Below are 22,078 nucleotides of genomic sequence, written 5' to 3'. Positions count from 1 at the left end.
ATCTCTCTCTTTTCTTTTTGCCACTGGTGTTTTTCAGCCTGCTTGTAGAGACCACCATTAATTCCTGCATGTTTTCAGCTGATACCTAAAAACCAAGTTCCAATTTTCAGTTCAAATCTTTGGAGTGAGAAAATGATTTATCACAAAGCTATATTATATAGAATGTGGTTGTTTAAAGCACAGACTTTTAAAGAAATGTACTTGTCAGTTTGATGTACAAAGGGGTTACAGTTTTATATGTAAGGCAGTGAGTATATTTCTCATCAAACTTATTACCTCCTCCCTCATTTTTCTCCCACCTTTTCCTCTCCCCCACTCCCTCCCAGTTATGTGGTTGGTTTATAGAATATTGTCTTATAAGTATTGCTGTGTAAAGCACAGACTCTAAGGCAAGCCTATATTCACATCTCTACTACTTTTTCACCTTGCCACCCAGCAGGGTAAGGGCTCAGCTTTCTTTTTTTTTTTTCTTTTTGCCAGTCCTGGGGCCTAAACTCAGGATCTGAGCACTGTCCCCAGCTTCTTTTTGCTCAAGGCTAGCACCACTTCTGGCTTTGGATGGATGGATAGATAGAGTGCTGAGGAACTGAACCCAGGGCTTCATGTATGCGAGGCAAGCACTCTACCACTAGGCCATATTCCCAGCCCCAAGGGCTCAGCTTTCTCACTTGATCAGACCTCAGTTTTTTTCATGTGTGGGGTAGAAATAGCTCAGAGGACTGTTTGTTTTAAAGGATTGCATGAACTCAAGGTGCCTGAATGTAGCTAACTCTCAACGATTGATAAGATTTATTATTATTTTCATAGTTATTAGCACTTTCTATGTGTGAAAATTAGTAAGACAATAATACCTCTATTCCCAGCACTGAAGCCAGAGGATTGAGAGTTCAAGGCCAGCCTGGGTCAAACTGTGTATTTGTGTGTGAAAAAGAAAGAGAGGGGGAGAAGAAAAAGATAAAGAGGCAGAAAGAAGAGATGGAATCTTCTACTACTTCAGCATTTTAGGTAAAGATGAAGTAGTGTCTGATTATAGTTAGATTTATCAATGTATAGCTAAAGCTCCTAAGTTGAATGAAACAAAGCTTGCATATGTCATGATTTCAAACATCTGAGTCAAAAAATGTTAGGTGGGGGTGTGTGTGATAAGAGTATATGTGTTTAACAATTTTGTTATATAAACTATCTTTCTAGAATATTTTTTGCCTGAGGGAAAAGCAAAGCAAACAACTGAGCCAGTGGATGTCTTCTTTCTGAATTATTGGTTGTTCACTCTGTTAGATGCTGACATCCTGATTGCTTTATAGCATTGTACCTTTTGTGAGATTTAAGGGGCTTTCTTGTTTAACTTTGGTTCAAGTGACTTTTGCCTTATTTTTGAAGACCATCTCTCTAGCTTTGCCAGAAGTAAAGTGCAATTAATTATAGGGACAACCAAGACTGAGATGAGAAGAAGTGGAGAGGGGTTCAGAGTGAAGGTGAGGGATTGCCAGGGCAAGGGTTTTTAGATTGAGTACAAAACTTCAAACAGGCATTATAGAAGAGAGTAATATGGTTCCTTCCTGACAAGTATATCCAAACTATACTTCACATTCAAAGCCCAAACTTCCGATCTCAATGTGTCCATTGCTGCTGAGTGAATCCCTTTCTGGAGCCACAAAGAATGTGATTCTTAATTGTTACTGAGTTTAAAGACCATAACCCATTACTGATTCTATGTTTAATAGAAACTGGGCAGGAAAAATGGAGGAATGCAAGATAATGGGGTTTGGCTGGGAATAGGGGTTAGTGGTAGAGTGCTTGCCTAGCTAGCATGCATGAAGCCCTGGGTTCGATTCCTCAGTACCACATAAACAGAAAAGTCTGGAAGTGACGCTGTGGCTCAAGTTCTAGAGTGCTAGCCTGAGCAAAAAGAAGCCAGGGACGATGCTCAGGCTCTGAGTTCAAGCTCCAGGACTGGCCAAAAAAAAAAAAAAAAGATAATGTGATTTGCAGACAAGAAAGGACGACTCCTGGCCATGAGCCTCAAGAGCATGTGCATAGATTTGCTGTGTAGAGCTGTGGGAAAAGGAGATGTTGACCTGTGTTGATCAGAAAAGGGGACTGCTGTCATAGGAAGGTGAGAGCCAGAAAAGAACAGAGGAGAAAAGCAGGATAAATTGTTATAAGAAGAGGTAGGAATTACAAGGCACAAAAGAGAAGGATGAAGGAAAACTGTTAAGTGGAAGGAAACAGAAAAAATCCCTAGCTTAGTTGGGTAGAGGTTGTACTTTACTTGATTTCTCCTAATTCTGCTAATTTCTCTTTTCTGTTACACCTGATGCTAAAAGTAACTAATGATCAAATGTGGTCTGGTCTAGTGCAATATTGTCTCTAGTCCTTAAATTGAGGACACAAGAGAAGTTTTTTGATTCTTTTTTCTTTTGTGATAGCAGTAGGGGTTGAACTCATAGTCTTGTTTTTGCTAAATAGGAATTCTACCACTTGAGCTGTGCTATGCCCCCAGCCCTTTTTGCTTTTGTTATTGTGAAGATAGGTCTTGTGCTTACACTTGGGCTGGCCTGGACCCTCCTATTTACTCTTCTATAATTGAGATAGATGCATGCCACCATTGCTGAGCTGTTGTTAGAAATGGGGGTCTTTTTGTTTGGGTTTGGTTTTTGGCATGGACTGGCCTCTAACCATTATCCTTCCAATTTCTGTCTCCTCTTGATCTAGGATTATTGGCATGAAGCACCATAGCTGGCTAAGACTTTCTTTAAAAGGCTGTATCTCCAAAGACTTCTTCACTTCTAAGCCCTTGGCCGTTGCCACACTAGCTGTCTCTCACTTGGTTCCTCTTGGAGGTTTAATTACTTCTCATTCAGCATGTCTCGCATCAGAGTCATCATTTCCCCCCCAAAGTTCCTTTTCTAACATCCCTGTTTCTGTGGGTAGCATCATCAGTCTAGTCATCCAGTCTCAAAATGTTAGCTAATCTAGTCTTGTTTTTTCTCTTAACCTTCCTGAATGAAATCAGTCATCAGATTATTGTAAGTAAATTCTTTCTTTACATTGTGACTTGCATCAGTCTTTTCCATTCATACTGCCATCAGTCTATTTTACACAGTTTGCCCTACACCTTTCTCTGCTTTATAATTTTTCTACCCATTGTTTTTTGTGCTTCATTTCTCTTCAGTCAAGTTAGTTAGTGTGCCTTAGCCTTAACTCACCTAAAACTTTTGTGTATGTATTACTTTGAACTAAGATCTGCTAGGTGCTTAGTTTTTTCCAGTTGAATAGATGGAATAGTTGTCCAGAGCAGTAAGGAGTTTTGTTAGAAAACAGATAGGTTAGGACTACAGTGCTGTAGCTCAGTAAGCAGATGAACTAATAAAACAATGTGATAACTGCTCCTGAGTTACAAATGGAGATACACATCCACAATGCATTTAATTTTATAAAACAGCTATAAGGGTTTTCAGAAAAATCTACTTTCAGTTATTTACAAGGTAAAATTGTGACTTGATTAAATTTTGTAAAAAGTGGGAACAAACACATTTCATTTACATTGCTAAAGGCACAGAAGGCTAGTGTGTTTTTTGGGGGGTGGGGGAAGATCTACTTGTCTTTTCCCAAATAATGTGACATATCATTAGTTTGGACATGTGTTAAACATTGATTTTCTCATGAGCTAGCCAGGCCTCTTCCTCCCAAGAGCAGATGAACCTGCCAAGTCAGGAGTAAATTTGTTTTTATTTGTAAATAAGACATTGTGATAGCCAGTGATGTTCCTTTGGTGAAGGGACAACTTTATTATCCTTCCAGATGAAATCAAATGGATGTTCATCAAGGATGAGGAATGAAATAGCTGACTTACACAGTCAATCACTAACTCATTTGAACCATACAACCTCCTAGAAGAGTATTTATTGTTACCACTATTTTACAGGTGCATAATTAAAGCTTAAAGGTTATGTGCATCCAGGAACTATATAAAGTGACAGAGCTAGGGATACCTGGACCTTTCACACTCCAAAATCTATTTAAAACATATCTCTGGAGAATTATTGTTCCTGAAAATCTTGGAGCAAAAATAATGGCAATGTTTGTTGGTAACGATCAGCTCATAACAAATTCTTGAAGTTTTTGTTTTTAAAATCAGATTGGCAAAACCACATCACCAGTTATGTATTTGTTAGAAGTTTGTGTGACATTTTTTGATAGGTGCCTTTACTGTTTTAGGGTTAATCTCCATGATACTCACTGTGGAGTTTCTTCCTAGTTTGGTATCTGAGGAGCCCATGACTTCATCCTACATTAGCATTTGAAGAGTTTTTTACATTCCAGACTGCCTCTAGAATTGTGGCTCATGAATCATTTTACTGAAAATAAAATGTTATTGTTCCTTTGTTATGGTGACTTTATTTCCAAAAAGCGAAATTTTAGGGGCTTGATAGATGATATAGACAGACATATTTGAAGTCACTTTATAATTTAAACAAAGCCAGCTAACAAAAGTTGTAGTAATTTGAACTTGTTAATGTGCCGATATTGAAAGATAAATCTTTTCTTATGTTTCCAGTAAAGGTTCATTAATATGAAACTTACTTGTTTTTATTCTTAATAGCTAAACTCATTCTTGTTTGGTCTTTCACATATTCTCAATGAGAATGTGTGGAAACCTATCTCTAGGTAGACAGACCTGTTTTTAATGGCTTTGTGCTAATGTCCTTATGAAGGAGAGATGTTTAAACGTTTGTTTATGAGCATAAGACTGCTTCTTTTCTTTAATATACATATAAATTTTTCTGGCACCATGCAGTGAAAACAGTGTGAGAAAGAAGCATGTACTAGCACACAGAGATGATGGGTGAGGTTTAAAATTAAGCAAAACAAAAACTTGATACTTGTCATGGTGTCTCAGAAAGTACATTAAACTGAATCTTAAAAAAAAACAAAACACGTTGAGTACTGAACCTACATAGAGTGAGTACTATACTTACATATTCAGTACTCATTTGTAAGTTGTGAATGCTGGATCAGAGTATTTCTGAGGTCCCTTCCACCTTAGCTAATCACATGTTAGCTGACTTGTTCTCCCACACCATTCTGAGAGCTGATAAAATGAGAAGACCAGCCCTCCATGGCAGTTACTGAGGAAGCTGCTGGAGGAGTTGTCAGATTACCTGGGTTCAAATCCTAATTATTTTATGTACTAGTTATGAGACCTTAATTGCGTTTTGTAGCCTGTGTCTTAGCTTTGTTGGCTGTTAAATGAGGATGATAGTAATGACAAATGTGGTGGTTATGACAGTACCTAAGGTGGGTTTTGTGAAGATTAAATAAGTCAAGTACTTAGAATACTGGCATACAATAATTTTTAGCTCAGGGGCTGGGGATATGGCCTAGTGGCAAGAGTGCTTGCCTCGTATACATGAGGCCCTGGGTTCAATTCCCCAGCACCACCTATACAGAAAATGGCCAGAAGTGGCGCTGTGGCTCAAGTGGCAGAGTGCTAGCCTTGAGCAAAAGGAAGCCAGGGACAGTGCTCAGGCCCTGAGTCTAAGGCCCAATCCTGGCAAAAATAAATAAATAAATAATTTTTAGCTCAATGAATATTTTTCTTTTCCATTACTAATACTACTATTGAATTTTTCTTAGAAAATGCTGCTACAGAAATGTGAGGTAGTAGTGATTAATAGTGTCATTATTCATTCTAGTGTTGTGCATAAATCCAGAAAATCCAATATCCTAGAATCTTTGAATAGAATATTGTGTATTTGAGGAGTGTGTGTGTGAGTGTGTGTGCGCGCGTGCCCCAATCCTGGGACTTGAACTTGGCTTTTTAGTTTTAAGACTAGCATTCTGCCACTTGAATCACAGCTCCACTTCCAGCTTTTTTGGTGCTTAATTGAAGAAAGAGTCTCTTAGAGCTTCTTGCCTAGGTTGGCTTTGAACTGCTGCCCTCAGATCTCAGCTTCCCGAGTAGCTAAGGACAGGCATGAGCCACTGGCACCAAGTAAGTATTGTATATTTGAAGCGGGTATTGTAAATGTTAACCTTGAAAAGAGTATTAGCATAACTGCAAAGCTGTGCTTTTGAGACCTACTTCCCACTGTACATTGAGTATTGGATAAATAAGCATCTTGATTGCCACTATTATAATTTCTTTGTAAATGAACTATTCGCACTTCAAGATTGCTTAAAGCATCCTTCCTCAAAGGATACTGGAATTTACAATCTCTAAAAATGTGCCCAAACCATTCTGCTTTAGGTAATGGTGTGGATAATATGGCTAGGATAAAAAAAAAAAAAAAGACTGATAAGCCAAAACATTCTGAAAAATTAGATGTTGTGGTACTCTCATGGTAAAGCAAAGGCTTAGATAAAGTTCTAATGGTCTTTAAAGTAATGAAGTAAGCTGGGTGCTTGGTGGCTCATGCCTGTAATCTTAGCTACTTATTCTGATGATCATGGCTCAAAGCCAGCCCAGACAGAAAAGTCCGAGGACTTATCTCCACCTAGTCTCCAGAAAGCCGGTTGTAGAGCTGTGGCTCAAAGTGGTGCCTTGAGCAAAAGAGCTGAGACCATACCCAGGCACTGACCTAAGACCCCCCCCCCCAAAAAAAAGAGTAATAAAGTGGCAAGCATATTATATTATTTTGCTTAGTTGTGAATTTTATTTACAAAGTACAACAGACAGAGGGTGGCTTAAGTAACAGATATGTACTTTCTTTCCGTCCTGGTAGCTAGAAATTTAAGACCAATGAGTTGGCAGAGTTGAATTTTTTCTTAAAGACTTTTGTCCTTGGCTTGTGGAAAACGCCTTCCCCTGTAACTTCTAACTGTTTGACCCTGGCTCAGATTTCCTGTTGAAAGATCCCCAGTCATATTGAACTGGGGCCCACTTGTAATGAGTTCATTTTAACCTAATTTCTTCTTAAAAGATTTTTTTCCCCAAATTCAGTCACCTTCTGAGGTACTAGAAATTGGGATGTCAACCTAAGAATTTGGGGGCTGGACTTGGCACCTGTCACTCATACCTGTAATCTTGTTTACTGAGGAAGCTGAGATATGGAGGATTATAGTTTCAAGCCAACTTGAGCAGAAAAGCCTTGGAGACCACATCTTTAAATTAGCCAATAAGAAACGAGGATACCATTGTGGCTCAAGTGGGGAATACCAGCTGAGGAAGCAAGCTGAGCAAGAGTTTGAAATAGTTACCAGCAAAAAATAGTCTAGTTATTTACCTTCCAATAAGGAAAAGCTTGATTTACAATATTGACAATGAAGCTTATATTGCTTAATATAGGATTCTGTAAAGTAAAATTGATTTTCACTTTGACTTTTTTAAATAACAGTAGCCAAAACAAGTTTTTTTTTTTTGTTTTTGAGATAGGTCTCCCTATAGAACCCTTGTCTTGAACTCTGTCCTCTTGCCCTGGCTTCTCAAGTGTTGAATTAAAGGACACACTACTGCACTCAGTTTTAAGATATTTTAGTCAGAAAATCATTTTCCTAAAGCATATTGACATGTCTATTCCCCAGTCTTACTCAAAATGCCTAGAGGAGAGAGGGACCATTTAGAATGTTGTTAGTGTTTTATCCCCAAAGCATGAGTAATCCTTCTGAAAACCAGGAAATGGGAAATCTTAAATCCTTTGGGATAGCCAAAGTAGTAAGCATATCAACATTTCCACCTCCTGATTAATGTTGGACACATTTTAAAAAACAATAATGCATTTTATCCTTATTTAGATTTACTTACAAATATTTTTTATTATTCCACATGTACTGAATTTTTAAGTCCATGTGTTATTTAGTTAACAGCTGTCAGAAACACTGTCCAAACTGTTGTTTTGCACCCAGAGTTTTAAGAAGTAACTGATCCATATTTGAGGTTTGCTTATGTGTATGTGAAAGTTTTTAAATAATTGGAACAAATTTGCTTATTTCTACTTACTAATACTAAAAATTTAATGAGTAGCCTGAATATGAGCCAGTTGTAGCCAAAGTATAAATTGCTTAAGTTTGATATGTAAGTTTGTAATAGTGATTTTTATTCAGTTTTGCTAGGATAATCTAATAAAATGTTTAAGACTATGAGTTGACTTTTTTTTTGGGGGGGGGGGGGCCAGTCCTGGGCCTTGGACTCAGGGCCTGAGCACTGTCCCTGGCTTCCTTTTGCTCAAGGCTAGCACTCTGCCACTTGAGCCACAGTGCCGCTTCTGGCCATTTTCTGTATATGTGGTGCTGGGGAATCGAACCCAGGGCCTCATGTATACGAGGCAAGCTCTCTTGCCACTAGGCCATATCCCCAGCCCCATGAGTTGACTTTTGTGTAGATATTTTTGAGTCTTGAGTTTTGAGGAACTATCTAAAGCTCCTAAAAATGTTTTCTCTTTCATGTTCTATGTCACTTACTACCTGGGGAAAAAAAGAACCCTCACACCCAGATACTAGACAAACAGTTGACTTGTACTCCACCCTGCCCTGCCCTGCCCTGCCCTACGGCTTACATGGCTTTAGAAGTTGTTTGGGGTGTTTCTTTTTCTGCCACCCAGTTTCATGGTAAAAGGGCAATGATGCTTGTTATCCTATAGAGTTAATTCAGAGTTCCAAAACATAAGTTTAAAACGGAAGAATAGTTACAACTAGAATGAATGGAGCTTGAGAATTTTCCAGAGGGAAAAAGATCAAAACAAAATGAGCCAGAGCCCTGCCAGGCACCAAGATTTCAAGCTCATGCATGTAATCTTAGCCACTCAGGAGGCTGAACTATGAGGATTGTGGTTCAAAGCCAGCCCTGGCAGGAAAATCTATGAGGTACCTGTCTCTAATTGACCACCAGAAAGCTGCAAGTGGAGCTGTATGTAGTTCAAGCTCTAGTACTGACTTTTTTAAAGCAGAGCCTAGAAAACAGCTGCATTTCCTAGACAAAATCAGCACTGCAGTTAAGGAGGGTACGTGTGCCCGGGTGCACTCACTTTTCACATGCCCACATAACTCTCTGACTGTTATCCTGGCCATTGACCCTAACATGGTGGGACCGTAGCCCATGAGTACACAGAATGGTGTGTTGAGCAATGCCCTTTTAAAATCACATATTGGTAACATAAAAATGTTTCACACTGAACATTTTCTCTGGTATTGAAATATGTCTAACTTCTTATTTGTACATATTTTTATGTATTTTTTAATGAAGAAAATTCTAAAAACATAGCTACAGCTGGCCATACCACAGAGCATGATCATATAACCAGGCAACTTGTCCACAAGTGGTTTTTATTTCAAATTTATAGACTATGGAATTCCTCAGACAGAAATATCTGTTTGTAAACTTTTAAAGTTGCATCTTGGAGAGAGACTAATGGAAAGAATGAGTTGCACATCTGGCTGAAATGATCTTGTCTTTCAAAGTCATGTAATAGATGATGACAATGACAAGTAACAGCTCATTTAGAAATAAATGGAGAATGAGCCTTTGCCATGTGGCATGCCAAAAATCTTAAAATCATATTTCTGATAATGACTTGGGTTAGTAACAGTCTTTTCCTGAGAATTCTGGGCCAATAATTCTGCCTTACACTGAGTAGGAATTGCTGGAATTGTTTGTTCAGTGGTTTATCTTTATGTTGTTTTTATGCAACAGTTATACAAGCCCACACTTTCTCTCCTAAATCAAGAGATTAATAATTAGTTTTTATTTTTCAGTTTTGTTTCAACACAGGGTTTCTTTCTTTCATTTAAATTTTTTATTTTGCCAGCCCTGGGGCTTTAACTCAGGGCCCAGGCGCTGTCTCTGAGCTTCTTTGTATTCAAGACTAGTGCTCTACACTTGAGCCACAGCACCATTTCTGGCTTTTTCTGCATAGTTTATTGATTTTTTTTGTTTTGGGTTTTTTTTTGTATTGTCTTTATTTCTTTTTATTTTCTGTGTAGTTTATTAAAGATAAGAGTCTCATGGACTTTCCTACCCTGGCTGGTTTCAAACTGCAATCCTCAGATCTCAGCCTCCTGAGTAGCTAGGATTACTGGCATGAGCCACCAGCTCTGAGCTAACACAAAGCTTCATTATGTATCCCAGACTGGCACAGAATTCCAGATCTTCTTGTCTCCACTTCCTTGTAATGGTATTACAGTCATGAGCCACCATTCCCACTCTTTTTTTGCCCATTACTGGAGGTTGAACCCAAGGCCTTGCATGAGCTGCTTTACCTAGATCCACTTTTTTTTTTTTTTTCTCAAGGCTGCCACTTGAGCCACAGCGCCACTTCTGGCCGAAGTGGCCGTTTTCAGTATATGTGGTGCTGGGGAATTGAACCCAGGGCCTCATGTATAGGAGGCAAGCTCTCTTGCCACTAGGCCATATCCCCAGCCCACTCTAGCTCCACTTTTTAAAACAAACTGTTGATTAAATAAACTGCTAGGAAAACGTTAAGGGCTTATATCTAATTTAATATTTACTATTTGGATATAACCCAGAGAAGAAGCTGGGGATACATCATTAGAATTATAGTGTGAAAATGGTCACGGGTTGATTTATGATTATCAGAAAGTAAGGAAATATCAGTTTCCTTAACGTAAATTTGGCAGGTAGAACAGTTGTAATTATGGTATTTTTCTATCTGAATGCATTGTGGCATTATGCATAAGCCATGGTGTTTCAGGCAAAAAGGTAGGCTTTTTTTTTTTGTCAATTCAGGGAAGACAGCCCTATAGTGACATTCAGAAGTTAGTCTTCGAAATTACATTAGATAATGTAATGTAAAAAATATATCACTGGGCTGGGAATATGGCCTAGTGGTAAAGTGCTCACCTCGTATACATGAAGCCATGGATTCTATTCCTCAGCACCACATGTATAGGGGAAAAAAAAGCCGGAAGTGGCACTGTGGCTCAAGAGGTAGAGTGCTAGCCTTGAGCAAAAGGAAGCCAGGGAGAGTGCTCAGGCCCTGAGTCCAAGCCCCACGTCTGGCAAAACAGCAACAACAAACAAAGTCACCATTTGGAAGGCCCCGGCATGGTCATCAGGTGTTTGAGGTTGTCCTAGGACACATAGCAAGACCCTGTCTTAAATAAAAATTTTTGCCAGGCATTGGTGGTACATGCCTGTAATCCTACCTACTCAGGAGGCTGAGATCTGAGGATCATGGTTCAAAGCCAGTCTGGGCAGGAAAGTCTGTGAGACTCTGATCTCTAATTAATCACCAGAAAATTGGAAGTGACACTTTAGCTCAAAATGGTTGAGCTCTAGCCTTGAGCAAAAGAACTGAGTTCAGAACCCCTCATCTTTTCTAGGTTTGTTTGTACAGGCTTCAGGCTTAAATAAACTCAGAGCCTGGGTACTGCTCCTTAGCTTCTTTGCTCAAGGCTAGCACCCCACCACTTGAGCCACAGCTCTACTTCTAACTTTATGCTGGTTAATTGGAGATAAGAGTCTCATGGATTTTGTTTTGTTTTGTTTTGCCTAAGCTGGCTTCAAACCCCAAGCACAGATCTCGGCCTAGGCCTAAGTAGCCAGATTGCAGGAGTGATTACCAGCACTAGCTTCATATTTTTTATAATTATTTTGTTTCAATATGAAGAACTGGCTTTTTTTTTTCTTGTCAGTAACAACCACTATCTGTTAGGCTTTTTCCACTAAGGAGTTTCTATCTATTAGATTTACCAAGTTATATAGTATAGTTGTATAGACAATGAATTTGTTTTTCTTTTGCAGCATTGGACCCTTTTCCACCATGCTGATGGCATTTTGAACACATCTGTCCATTTTCCCAAGTTTTGGCTGAAGAGAATTTGAGTAGTCTATACCTGAGGATTAAAGTGTTGAGTCTGCTGTCAGGTTAGTATCACCCCACCCATAAAAATATCATTGCCACTCTAAAATGTAATGAAGTTCACTTTATATCAGATAAAAATAATCATAATGTCCTGTATTAGAAGTTTAAACTCAAATACATAGCAAAAACTTGCCAAATTTTAATATTTATAAGGTTACTAGAATATGTTTTTTGAGTTACATAGAAATAACTTTTCTTTTTCCTCTTTTTTTTGCCTCCTACGTTCTGGGGCTTGAACTCAGGGTATAGGTATTGTCCTTGAGCTTTTCTTTTTGTTTCATTGTGGGGCTTGAACTCAGGGCCTCAACGCTGTGCCCGAGTCTCTTTGTGCTCAAGATTAGCATTCTACCACTTGAGCCACAGTGCCACTTCCAGTTTTTTGAGTGGTTAGTTGGAAATAAGAGTTCACAAGGACTTTTTTGCCCAGACTGGCTTCAAACTATGATCCTGAGATCTCAGCCTCCTGAATAGCTAGGATTATAGGTGTGAGTCACCAGTGCCCATATGTCTGTGAGCTTTTGTGCTCAAGGCTAGTTAGCACTAGGCCACTTGAGCCACAGCTTCACTTCTGGCCTTTTGGTTTTAATTGGAGATAGCAGTCTCACAGATTTTCCTATCCAGGATGGCTTTGAACCAGGATCCTCAGATATCAGCCTCCTGAGTTGTTAGAAGTATAGCCATGAGCCACCAACTCTCAGTTCCTTTTTTCCTCTTTAATATGTGTATTATACTCGCTTAATTTAAACACAAATCTAGATGAATTGCTATGAATTACATTCCAGACATTAAAAATTGTATGTTTGAGTTTAATTCCCATATCCTGCATGCAGAACAGAGAAATGAATTTCTTTCATTTTCTCTTTCTACTAACTCTCTTATCCTAAAATAATCCCTTGTTAAAAATGTCACAAACTAAGAAATGTGCAGACATGACTTGCAGATACAAAGATAACAAGTAAGTATTGTTCTTTATGTCATTAACAGAACAGTTTCGATTTTTTTTCTTCTCTGGATTGTGGCTCTGAAGATTTTATCAAATATTTTATGAGCATGTATTATCATAATAGATCAAAGTCTAGGCACAATCTGATTTAACTATATAGATTGTGTGTGTATGTGTGTGTGATATCAAATCCAAGGCTTTCTCATGTAGGCCAGCCCCCACTGAGCTACACTTCAGCCCTTACATTTGATTATACTCTAAAAAATGTTTGTTACCTAGAAGCTTAGGATGAAACAGAGGATTTTGGAGAGTGTCTAATTTGTTTTATTCTTTCTATTCAGAATTCCTGAGCAATGAGAAAATTTCTTTCTCAAAGCCATACAGGTGTGCCAAACAAAGCTAGCCCAAAAACTTACACTTCTCACCCTAAGTTCATTATGTTTTACTTGTACTTCTTCAATAGCCACAAGTGTGGATCTCTTAAGTGACAACAATTACTGGCTATAAAATTATTGAATAAAAAAGACCAAAATGTACAAATACTATCATTTTCTAACTCTATTCCTATCTGTCTGCCTTGGTGCTTATTTGTGGCCAGTTGGTTTACTCTCAGAAGTTAGAATTATGGAATACTTGCCAATTATTCTTCCTGACATCATGGGAGGGGAAAAGAAGAGCCTTGTGATCTCACTGTGAGGAAGGTACAAACACCAAACTATTGAGAATGGACTCAACTAGTAAATCAGTGTGGCTTTCAAATTGCTTCAAGTACCATTTCTCACTCCAGAGCTCCACCTCCTCTGTTCCTGTGTGGTTGGGTCTCAACTACAAAAGGACAGCTGAAGTTATTTCTGAAGTCATTGATTTTGGCTACCACCAGCTTTGATGACTTTTCCTCGAGTTCTTTTTGTTTTGGGTTTTTTTTTTTTTTTTTTTTTTTTTTTTTGTCAGTGCTGGGGCTTGGGACTCAGGGCCTGAGCACTGTCCCTGGCTTCTTTTTTGCTCAAGGCTAGCTCTCTATCACTTGAGACACAGCGCCCCTTCTGGTTTTTCCTATATATGTGGTGCTGAGGAATCAAACCCTGGGGTTCATGTGTACGAGGCAAGCACTCTACCACTAGGCCATATTCCTAGCCCTTTCCTCGAATTCTTAAGCCATTTTTTAGGTGTTATCATCAAGATGGTAAGGTGCTTTACATTGATTAACTCAGTCTTCACAAAATCTCTGTCGGTTAGGTATATCCTCAACATGTGAGAAAACTGAAAATCAGGAGTTAGTTCTTAAAATGTCACTGGATGTCTTCTAGTACAAAAGATTTCCATCCAGGTGCTGGTGGGTCATGCCTGTAATCCTAGCTACTCAGGAGGCTGAGATTTGAGGATTGCAGTTCAAAGCCAGCCCAGGCAGAAAAGTCTGTGGATTCTAATCTCCAATAAACTACTCAGAGAAAGCTGGACGTGATGCCATAGTTAAGTGGTAGAGTGCCTGCAGCAAGAGAAGCTTAGTTAGGGACAGCGTCTGAGCCCTGATTGCGTTCAAGACCCAGAACTGGCAAAAAAAGAGAAAAAAAAAATTCCAAATCCATCTTCCTAAATATGGTTGCAGAAAGTAACTCTATTGGGAGTCATATCCCTAATTCTAAAGTAAGACTTTCTAGTTGCTAGAATTTACCAGTTAGAAAGTAAACAGAACTGAGGTTACTCTGACAGCATTTTGTGTGGTAAGATATTTGTACAGCATGTCTTGGAACACGCTAATAGAACACTGAAGTGTACATTTTTCACTTAAAGACAGTAAGGATCAATGACTTGTGTATGTGCCCCTCAACTTTATTAAGAGTGAAAAGTTACTGGAAGGTACATGAACCATTCATGTTGTGACTCACATTTAAGAAAACTATGAGAGTGACAATTATAAAAAGCAAGAGAGGGAAAATATTTTCTGTTCTTTGGAAGTTATAAAATGCAATCTCTACCAAGACTGACTAGATCTTTTTTTGTCTGTTTCTTTTGTTTGTTTGTTTGTTTTGTTTGTTTGTTTCTTTTTTGCCAGTCCTGGGGCTTGGACTCAGGGCCTGAGTCCCTGGCTTCCTTTTTGCTCAAGGCTAACAATCTACCCCTTGAGCCACAGCTTCACTTCCGGCCTTTTCTGTTTATGTGGTGCTGAGGAATCGAACCCAGGGCTTCATGCATGCAAGGCGAGCACTCTACCACTAAGCCATATTCCCAGCCCCTGATTAGATCTTTTAAAGATTATATTAACTACCTTCTAGCTGAGTGTTTTGTGAGAAATTAACTTCGTCATGTAGTTTGCCATTTAACATATTTCAAAAACTGCAATTATAGAAATGTGAATTTGCCAGACCCAAAGAAACATGGACTCTATGGTCTCCCTTATTGGGAATAATTAGTACAGGTTTAGGCAAGTCATAGCAGTGGATCATAAGAGCCCAATAGCTATACCCTTATGAACACATAAGATGATGCTAAGTGAAATGAACTCCATGTTATGGAAACGATTGTTATATCACAGTTGTAACTACTTTCAACGTCCCATGTGTATCTGTAGCTTCTATTATTGATGATGTTCTTGTATCACCTTCCTGTGGTTGTACCTACACTATCTCTGTAATCTTATCTGAGTATATTGGAAACCATGTATACTGGTATTAGAACTAGGAAATTGAAAGGGAATACCAAAATTGAGAGACACAGGGTAAAAAAAGAAAAACAACTACAAAAGCAATACTTGCAAAACTGTTTGGTCTAAGTGAACTGAACACCTCATGGGGGGAAAGGGAAAGGCGGAGGAGGAAGGGGGGTATGAGGGACGAGGTAACAAACAGTACAAGTAATGTATCCAATGCCTAACGTATGAAACTGTAACCTCTCTGTACATCAGTTTGATAATAAAAATTTGAAAAAAATAAAAAATAAAAAAAATAAAATTTTCAAAAAAAGAAATGTGAATTTGCTAAATCAATTCAGTTTGTAGTAGCCTGGCCAATTAAGATAGTTAATGTCATTTAAGAGCATACTTGAGTCAGGTGCCCATGGTTTATGCCTAATCCTAGCTGCTCAGTAAGCTGAGATCTAGGAACCAAGGTTTGAAGCTAACCTAGGCAGGAAAATCAAGACTTTTATCTCTAGTTAACTAGCACAAAGCTATAAGTGGAGCTGTGGCTCAGTGATAAAGTACCACCCTTGAGTGAAAAAGCTAAGGAATAGTACCCTGGCCCTGAATTCAAGCCCCAGTGCTGGAAAACTTAACAAACAACCCACAACCAAAACCTACTGTATTTGCATATGGTTGCATTTAACTCTGTTAAATTAACTCTAAGAAATATCAGGGGTTGGCAGTGTGGCTCAGTTGATAGGGCACATGCCAATGAGCAAAAGTGTCAGATACCAAGGCTGAGTACCAGTCTTAGGCCAAAGCATTTTTTAAAAAGTGTGTATGTGTACACACTTTTTTTGTTACACTTTTTCCTCTGAAAGACAGAAGAAAAATATCTTCTATACCCTTACCAACTATTAGCTTTGCTAAAATTTCATTCCAATTAGTTGATCCCAGAATGTTTATAGTTTTAGAATTGGTTCATCTATAGGCTTTATTAAACTGGGAAATCGTTTTACATGCTAATAATGTTTTAGTCAGTGATTCTTAGTATTTCTTAGTTACTAATTCCTTCTAAAACCTGGGTTGTTTATAAATATTCCTTCAAGAAAAATGATGAAAAACTTGATCTTCGCTAGTTATTTTGGAGCTAGCATCTAGTGGACTTTTCTGCCCAAGCTGGTTTTGAACCAAGATTCTCCAGATCTCACCTTCCTGAGTAGATAGGATTAGAGGGGTGGGAACCACTGTCATCCAGCAATTTACCATAATATATCTTATACTATAATTGTTGATCTTCTTTGTCTTACTTTACACGTTAACTTTGTCTTCTGGAGATTGCTTGATTGTTAGTCATTTTTGTTTTAGACTTTGAAGATGAATCTGGAAAAACTAAGCAAGCCTGAACTCCTGACCCTCTTCAGCATTCTTGAAGGAGAGCTTGAAGCAAGGGATCTTGTTATAGAAGCTTTAAAGGTATGTTAAAAGAAAGAGTGGTCAACGTATGTTTTGAAAATTGTCATTGATTGTTAATTTATTTAAGTAGGTATTGCTGTAATCCTTATTGAAGCTGCAGGAGAAAATAGTGAAACTTGCTTTATGCAGCCACCCATGGTGGTAAGATTTTAGGGACCTTGTAAAGCCCTCTACCCACAAAATAGTTACCTTAGTGTCTCTACTGGTTTCTAGACCCTGAACTTGATTTCTTTTGTTTGGTGTGCCTCGGCACATTTACTTGTTGAGTACTGACCCCTTGAGAACTTACTGAGACCCTCTTCCTGAAAAATATATGTACATCTATGTGCACAAATTCAAGATTTAATATCTTATATCAGGATATAGTATCAAAGAGCTCAGGAAGACTTTTATGTGGATTCCCTGCAACCCAGATTAAGAATTTATCCTTTAAGTATTTTATATTTATTAACAGGAGAGGTTAGATATTAATGAGGCAGGAGCTATGTGAAAACTGTATTATAAAGTCTAAGAAAAGGATAAAATTCCTTTAAACATGTGAGTTTTTTATTCCTTCAAAGTATAAAGAGTGTACAAAGTATTCTGTTTGAGAGCATATTTAGATAGGAGAATGAAAGACTATAAATAAGTGTGTCTATGAGTAGTAGGGAGATGATACTCCCAAAAGGTAAGTGGAAATAGGGAAAGAAGGTAAAATTTTAGCAAGGTAAAGAATAAGTGAATTGTAATTGAATAAATTTCTAATATTTTTCTGTAAGGAGTTATGTTGATGTACATCTTAAAGTTCATTTAATAAAAAGTTTATGAAGTATTCTACCGTACTTACCCTAGCTCTTTAGTGAATAAAAGGAACATTTATATTAATGTTTCATATGTTTGTATTAAACTGCTTTGTTGAAGTTTTTATTTTCTTTCTTTGTGTTGCTAGGGATCAAGTTCAGGGCCTTAGCCATATCTCCAGCTCTGGAAGTTTTGTTTTTGTTATCAGTGGTATATGAGTTTGAATTGTGCTTTTTTTATCCAGTCTGACTTAGACTGAAATCCTTTCACCTACACTTCCCACCTAGTTGAGCTTACAGGGCTGTGCTGCCAGGTTGCCACATCCAGTTTTTCTTATTGCCATAGGAAGGTCTTGTAAAACTCTTTGTTGGTCTGTCCTCAAACCACAGTCCTCTCAAGTAACTGATTTTTTTTTCAACAAAAATAATCTTCCCATTGTCATGGAAAATTCAAGAATCAATGACTCCCTAAGCAGCCAATAGTCAATGCATACAAAAAGCAAGATAGCATTACCTTCTCTTCAGTATTTTCTCTTTTTATTCCTTTAATCTGTTGACTTATGTGTGAGTTCTTTAGTTCTTTAGTCTTTCTTTTCTTTTCTTCTTTTTTTTGGCCAGTCCTGGGCCTTGGACTCAGGGCCTGAGCACTGTCCCTGGCTTCTTTTTGCTCAAGGCTAGCACTCTGCCACTTGAGCCACAGCGCCACTTCTGGCCATTTTCTGTATATGTGGTTCTGGGGAATTGAACCCAGGGCCTCACGTATAGGAGGCAAGCACTCTTGCCACTAGGCCATATCCCCAGCCCTCTTTTCTTTTCTTGTTTCTTTACTGTTTCAAGTTCATCTTTCATCAAGATCCTCCTTTATCCGCCTCCTGAGTGCTAAGATTACAGGAGTGCATCATTTTGCCAGGACTTCTTTTAGGTAGTGTTTTCTTGGGTTACTCTGAAGTTATAATTGTGATTAAGAACCTAAATAAAATCTAAACCTATTGTTTCTTTAATTGTTACATTTAGGATGATATTAGTTTATTTCTTTTAAGACGACCAGAAAGACTAATATTACTAATTAGGAATGTCTGAAGGTAATTAATTGAAGCCAGTACTTTTTTGTTTTGCATTGTAGTCTGTAATGTATGATGAGTAATTTCCAGTGGTTTTATTTCTCCAGAGTACTTGAGGCAATTGTCTTCTGATGTGGGGATAAAGTATGTCTCATATAGTTTTCCTGGGCATTCGAGGGGAATTTATGGCTTTGACATATTTACAGTCAAATATTGCCTAGTTTTCACCTGTCATGCAATTAAGCACAGTCATGTGAACCTGGTCAAATTGTTCAGTCATCTCCAGGAAAGCTTCCTTATATGAAAATACATTGTTTTCAACTCACTAGGGAGAACTTGACATTGTTCATCAAATTTAAAGATGCATATAACTAGAAGTAATTGTACTTCTGTGACCGTATACTACATATGTTCTTAGGCCTACATAATAAAGCATATGAATAGGGGTATTTATTATATTATTATTCATACTAACAAACTGCTAGAAACCACCTTAGTATGTATTAGTAGGATTGTAGTCAAGTAAATTTTGATGTGGTTAAGTAATCATATAATACCACGGAACTATTAAAGAAATTAAGAGATCTTTATAATATGAAACATTTTCCAACAATGGAGTATGTATAAATAATTTATGAAAGAGTGGGCATTGAAAAAATGATTAAGGTATAATTGGTGGGACCAGAAATACATCTCATAAAGCTACTTCTTCTGAAGATGCTTTCTCTGAAGATGGTAGGGGCTCCTGAAAGGGTCTGCCCTAAGAAGGACATGAAGTTAGTGAGAGGGAAGTCTCAGATTGGTGGTAGGATATTCTAGAAGAAAACAGAGAAAGAGGAAAGGCTGTTCACTTATATAGGTTATTTATAAAAAGAAGCTTCATAAGATTTTTCATATATTTGTTTCATTCACAAATGCAAAAACCAGTGAATTTCATCTATAATAGCTAGCTTTTAAAAATAGTTCCAAAAGAGCATGATGGAGGGTGAGTAATATTTAAAAACACATTATAGGAAGTGGCACTATGGCTCAAAGTGGTAGAGTGCTAGCCTTGAGCAAAAGAAGCTCAGGAGCAATGCCCAGGGCCTGAGTTCAAGCCTCAGGAATGGCAAAGACAAAAACAAAGCAAAACAACACATGTCTATGTTACACAAAATGGTATCAGCTATTTGCTTTATCATTTTTTGTCATGTGTCATTTATATTATAATTTATGACCATTTTGGGTTTCCAGAGTTAGGTTTCCAGAAGAAGCAGCAGATTTCTCATTTTAGCTGGCATCTTCCTGTGGTGGTCTTGTTTTTTTTTGTTTTTGCTGAGAGGGAGAATGCAGCCAGTAAATTGGAACTTATTTAGGCAACACAGTTCTTCAGCAATTGAGGAGAGCTTCAGAAAAGATGACAGCGCTGAGGAATTTCATTACATTTATTCAACCTGAAACTAAAACAAATAAAAAAGGGAAACAGCTTATTCCTGTTATTTTGACTTCCTCTTATTGTGTCTCCCTGCATGTGTTAGCCTTGTGATTTTGGATTAATCAGAGGTTATTTCTAGTTAGCCTTTTAAAGAGGACAGTAAAAAAAAAAAAAAGCAAAGGAATACATAAAAGTTTTACTTTGAACTAAAACCTGAGCTCTCTTATGTTTGCCATGTCAGTCTAGCTACTTGTAGGAGTGATTTGGGAGATAGTAGGAAACTATCTTGTATGCTTGCTGGAACCCTTAATAGAAAGATGGCCCTGGGAATTTCATTATATTAAAAATTGTGTCCTGTGTAGAAAAGCATAGAAATATATCTCTTTTATAAAACTTCGTATTTTGAAGGATGTTTCTTGAACCACTGTTGAATACAATATAGGAAAATTATAAACAACCTGATTGTGCATCAGTCAGTCTGGCTGAGTAAATTGGCATATTATATACTTTCTTCCCCTGGGACCAGGGATTGAACCTAGGGCCTCACATTTGCTAGGCAGGCACTCAAGCACTCTTACTACTTGAGTTACTCTCCTAACTACAATTTTTTAATGCTGCAAAATAATTATTATGATTGAGATCTCTAAGGCAAATTGAAAACTTGCAGAAAAGTTTTGCAGAATGACTTATATAATATATGATTTAATTTTATACCTCACTGTATACATATATGATTTGAAATATACTGGGAGAATAATATACTCCTCATAGTGAAAGCTTTTGGGGAAGAAGGATAAATTGGTTAGGAAGGCCCTATCTATATAGGCTAAAATTTTAAAGAGAAAATATTCACTTACTAGTGATGAATTTTTTAATTATATTTATAATATAAGTAAATATAAGTAATATAAGAAATATAAGTAAAGGGTCTGGGAATATTGCCTAGTGGTAGAGTGCTTGCCTTGTATATACATGAAGCCCACATATATAGAAAAAGCCAGAAGTGGCGTTGTGGCTCAACTGGTAGAGCACTAACCTGAGCAAAAAGAAGCCAGGGACAGTTCTCAGGCCCTGAGTTCAAGCCCCAGACTGACAACACACACATGTGCGGGCACACACACACACACAAAAGATAAGTATAAACCAGGCACCAGTGGCTCACACCTGTAATACTAACTACTCAGGAGGCTGAGATCTGAGGATTGTGGTTGGAAACAGCCTTGGAACAAAGTCTGTGAGAGTCATCTCCAATTAACCATCAAAAGTGGAGCTGTGGCTTAAGTGGTAGAGTGCTAGCCATGAGTACAAAAGGCTCAAGGACCATGACCCAGGACCTGAGTTCAAGCCCCAGAACTGGCTCTCGTGTGTGTGCACGCATACACATGTACACACACACAACAATTATGAGCAGTGGAATGACAAGAAGTTGGGGGAAAGGCCTTATTTTTAGTTAATTTAGGCTATTCACATAAGTCTGTATAATTTAAAAGTACAGTTACTGAAGTAAAGACATGATAGCATGCCAAGGGAAAACATGAGCTTTTTCCTCACAGTACCCCAGAGTTCCCCCAAAAGATCAACAAATAAATTTCTCATTAATTTTCAAATTCTGCTTTTTTACTAAAGATATTTTTCCAAAGCAAATATTTTTCCATGGGTTTTACACTCTTAAATAAAACTGGCAACATATGTTTGAACAATTACATAATTAAAATTTCATGAAATTTTGTTTTAGTAAGAAATCTACAATTTGTGTTAGTTCATAATATTCTATTGCTTAACAACACAAAAAGCATTTTCTGGGCAGAGAAATAGAAATAGATTCTAGTGGTGGGTGGGTATTTACAGGAGGATTGGGCTTACGAGAAGGATGAAGGATATTGAATAGGATGGAAAGAGATGATTTGCAGCTATGAAAAATAGAATGGAACTTCTTGAAGTTGTTTTAAGAAAGGGAGGAAAGGAG

The 22,078-nt window shown here is 37.8% G+C and overlaps 1 protein-coding gene across 1 annotated transcript in view; it reads left to right on the top strand.

Annotated features, from left to right (window-relative positions):
- Positions 1-22,078, top strand: part of Cttnbp2nl (CTTNBP2 N-terminal like) — a 50,252-nt gene that overhangs the window by 3,480 nt on the left and 24,694 nt on the right. Inside the window, 2 exon segments of the mRNA XM_048351737.1 lie at positions 11,702-11,824; positions 16,751-16,858. Coding sequence (XP_048207694.1) covers positions 16,760-16,858 — 99 coding nt within the window. The 5' untranslated portion in view covers positions 11,702-11,824; positions 16,751-16,759.

Source organism: Perognathus longimembris, chromosome 7 (assembly GCF_023159225.1).
Source record: "Perognathus longimembris pacificus isolate PPM17 chromosome 7, ASM2315922v1, whole genome shotgun sequence".
Taxonomy (NCBI): domain Eukaryota; kingdom Metazoa; phylum Chordata; class Mammalia; order Rodentia; family Heteromyidae; genus Perognathus; species Perognathus longimembris.
Note: the sequence above shows the minus strand (reverse complement) of the source record. Positions and strands in the feature narration are given on the sequence as shown.